At 64.5% G+C, this 3,952-nt stretch overlaps 1 protein-coding gene across 1 annotated transcript in view; it reads right to left on the reverse strand.

Moving 5' to 3' along the window:
• Window positions 1-813, reverse strand: part of EMIHUDRAFT_469686 (hypothetical protein) — a gene marked incomplete at its 5' end in the record, with an annotated part of 5,024 nt that extends 4,211 nt beyond the window's left edge. Inside the window, 2 exons of the mRNA XM_005774386.1 lie at window positions 422-594; window positions 701-813. Of these exons, the coding sequence (XP_005774443.1) occupies window positions 422-594; window positions 701-813 (286 nt within the window). The remainder of the gene's footprint in view (window positions 1-421; window positions 595-700) is intronic.
• Window positions 814-3,952: the final 3,139 nt, after the last annotated feature.

Here is a 3,952-nt window from a genome sequence, read left to right on the forward strand (position 1 = left end):
TGCGGGCGGCGGCGGGTGGGGCGGCGGTGCGGGCGGCGGCGGGTGGGGTGGGGAGGTGCGGGAGTGCCGTGGGACTTGGGTGGCGCGGGTCGGAAGGGCGTGCGGGGAGGGGGAGGGGGGCGGAGGCTCGGGGGGGGGGGGGGGGGGGGAGGAGCAGCCGGGGGGAAGAGGCGGCGGCGGCAGAGCCAGGCTGTCGGAGCGTGAGGCGCAGCGGGGGGCGGTGGTGGGGCGCAGGCGCGGCGTGCGGTGGCGCGGCGGGCAGGGCGGAGCGGTGCGGCACGTTGTGGCGGGCGAGGCGCCGGGGGGGCCTTGGGGGCGCGCGGCCGAGACGAGAGGGACTGGAGAGGCCGACGTCGCGGGCGGCGCAACAGCCGCTCGAGCGTGCAGGGAGGGGAAGAGGAGGGGGGGGGCGACGGCGCACCGTTCTCGTCGACGCCGTCGTGGACGCACCCGCCGATCGCGTCCCCGCGCTCGGTCGCCTTGATCGGGCCTCCGAGCCCCACGCACATCGCGCAGACGATGGACGACTTGCCGGTGCCGTTCGGGCCGATGATGCAATTGAGCTTTCCCGGGTCGGCCGTCAGCTCCGCCGACCTGGGGGCGGCGGCGCGACGCGGTCGGCGTCCGCCCGGGCGGCGCGGCGCGGTCGGTCCCCAGCGAAGAGGGTGTGAGGCGGGCGCGGCAGGCGCGGCGGGCGCACGTGTACGACATGAAGTTGCGGAGCTTGATGCGGACGATGGTGCCTTTGGTGTGGGTCCGGCGCCGCTGGGACGGCGGCTCGTCCTCCGTATCCGCGTCGCGCACTCGAGGCATGATCAGAAGCGGCGGCGGCTGGCTGCGCCCGCGGCTGGCCGGAGCGGACAGGAATTCGCGCCCGCCTGGGGAAATAAAGAATTCAAAGGAAATAAAGAATTCGCAGTGTGCAACCTGCTCTTCCTTGGGTTGTTTTTGCAAACCCAGATCATTACCCTAGATCACGAACCACACCCCTCTCCTTAAAACCCTGTGTGGTGGCGGCGTGCCGTCCTCCCATCCCTCCCTTGGGTTGACGTCTTTCTTTCTTTCTCGATCACGAACGCATTACGTCGACCTCGTCCTCGTGCCGCCGCTGCCGCTTGGAGTGCTGCTTGGAGTGTGAGAGAGATTTTGTGTGTGCGTGTTGGTGTTTCATAACATCAAAGTCACCAGCTGCATACCCACGGGACCAGCTGCTGACCAGCTGCATACTCACGTGCGTGTTTGCCTTATACTTAATCTTACACATAAGATGGTCTCACACTCGAGACTGCCGACTGCCCTGAAGGACATGCACACAACCGACCTCGTGCTTGCGTTTACCTACTCTTAGTTACACATATATGTTGCTGAACCCAAGATCTTGCTGCATACACTTGGCATGGCAGTTAGTCAGACACAGCTCCCATGGAGCGTGCGCAGGCAAAAACTGGCCCGCCATCGCGTCTGTTGTGTCTGTTAACTGTCGAATTCTTTCCTTTGGAGCGGGGAGGCTCTCGCTCCTGCCGGGAGAGGACCTCCGTCGGTGAGGACCTCTGTCTCGTGAGGACCTCTCGTGAGGACCTCTTCTCCTCTCTTGGCATCATGTTTCTTACTAAGAAAACAACGATAGCGCTCTAAAAACACCTGTTCTCGACACTGTGGCGGTGGCGCACGACTCACGCGTGCGTGTTCCCAAACGTACACATACATCAAACCCGCGGCTGGCCGAAGTGGTCGCTAGGTATTCGCGCGCGGCTGCGGAAACAAAGAATTTTTACACTCAAGTTTGGACGACACTGGGCACGGGACTACCTACCTACCTACCTACGGGACTGGCGCGCACTGGCACTAACACTGTCTGCTGGCACTAACAACTCTCACAGAGACAGGCTCGACACAGGTGGCTGCGAACTGGCGCGTGCTAGCACAATATAAAGAATTTAAATTCGCAACCCGATGCCAATCATCCGGCCCGCTGTGTGCTTCTTAGCCCCCCGGCCCTGGATGTGCGGTTGATGACTGCACTCCAAGTGCTCCACAAAACAACTCTCTCTCACAGCAGACAGGCTCGACACAGAATATAAAGAATTTAAACAAAACAACTTTCTCACAGCAGACAGGCTCGACACTGGTGCGAACTGGCGCGTGCTAGCACTATCACAGGCACACCACCGGAGCCTAAGCGACTCCGTTAAGAACGGCAATGCACTAGCTCCGTGCACAATGCCAGAATACAAAGAATTCCAAAAAGTGCTCCAAGTGCTCCAAGTGCTCCAAGTGCTTGACTCCAACCGCACACACACTTACCTCAGACGTTGGGCTGTTGCTGTCAGGTGCTGTCAGGTGGTGCTGTCGGGGTGCTGCCAGGCTCTGACACACATCAGCCACACTTATGACACTATCAAGAGGGCGCTGACTATCAAGGGGGTGCTGACGCCGATGACGCCGGCGGCTACGCAGCTACCCCCCCCTCCTACACTGCGTGATCACGCCGGCGGCGGCGGCCGCCTGGGGAGCGCAGATGGCGGCGCAGAGGCACAGGCGGCGGCGGCGGCACAGACGGCGGCGGCCACCCCCACCCAGACGCCGTAGGCATATGACTGTAGGGCCCCAGAAGGCTAGCTGGTAGCTTCATTTGTAGTAGCACAGCCGCCGGTGCTGGAGAGGGGTCCGCAGAGGTGGGGCGGGAGGGTTGAAAGAGAGACCCATGACCATCCCATGACTACATGGACCACACTCACATGTCTTTGCATGTAATTTTGTTATACCCTCATGGGGCGCAAGAAAGAGGCTCTACGGGGTCTGTGTACGGTCTGTGCTGCTGTCAGGCTGTCAGCGCTGCTGTCAGGCCACTGTGTGCTGTCGGGCTGTCAGGCAGCTGTCAGGCTGTCACGTTAGGGCCTGACAGCGACGGGTCACCTCGCCTGTCAGGCTCTGCTGTCAGGCTGTCAGATATGTGCTGTCAGACTGTCAGAGAAAGTGCTGTCAGCGCTGTCAGGCTGTCGGGCACTGTCAGGCGCTGTCCGGGGTTTGCTGTCAGTCTGTCAGACCAGGGCTCAGACCTCTAGTCAGACCTCAGTGCCGTTTGCGCTGCACCTGCAGCGACTGTCGGTGCAGCTCTGGATGGCGCTCGCGGACGAGGCACAGCGCGCCATTGGTGCGGCGTCACGCGGCCGCGAGGGACCGCGGGGGAATGCTAGTGGGATGGGGGGCTCTGAGCAGAGGGATGCGCCCCGCCACACGCCACACAGGAGACACAGGAAGGGATTTTTGGGGGCGCGCCGCCAGGCGCGTCCCCACTTTTGTATCACAGCTGCGAGGGCCAACCAAGGGATTCGGCGCGTCAAGTTAACTTGACCGCTCGTTCGGGCTTTGGGCCGCAGGCCGGCGCGCAGCGCCACGCCGCCAGGCGTCCGCCGGAGGCCCGCCGGAGGCTCTTCCTGCGGCCACATTCTGGCAAGATTCCGCCGCGCTCAGGCGCCCAGAGGATGCGTGCGCTGCGCTCAAACGTCGCGATTTGGCAATAGGCGCTCGAGCCGGCGCACAGCGGACGGGTGCGCCGCGCAGGGGGGGTCGGAGGGGTGCGAGAGGGGGCGTGGGTCGGGCGCGCACCGGCCGGCTCCGGGAGCGGCCGTCACGTCGAGGAGGGGGGCTGTCGGCGGCTCGAGCGGCGAGGCGTGCCACTCTGCTTCGCCGCCGACAGCCCCTCTTCCGAGCCGGCGCGTGGCGACGAGCCGCGGCCAGTGTCGCTGGTTCCTTTGGCGGCGCAGCGTTTATCCCCCCCACCCGCGCCCGCCCGCCCGACCGCCCGCCCGCCCTCAGGCCTTGCCCCTTCGCAGGCGCGGGAGCGCTCGCCGGCGAGCACCTCCTACCTCTCCTCGCCCGGCTGCTCCCTTGCCCCGTCGCCCGCCGCGCCCTCGCCCGGCCTCAAGAGCTTGCGGCCTTTGTCCGCCAG

Source organism: Emiliania huxleyi, assembly GCF_000372725.1.
Source record: "Emiliania huxleyi CCMP1516 unplaced genomic scaffold EMIHUscaffold_312, whole genome shotgun sequence".
Taxonomy (NCBI): domain Eukaryota; phylum Haptophyta; order Isochrysidales; family Noelaerhabdaceae; genus Emiliania; species Emiliania huxleyi.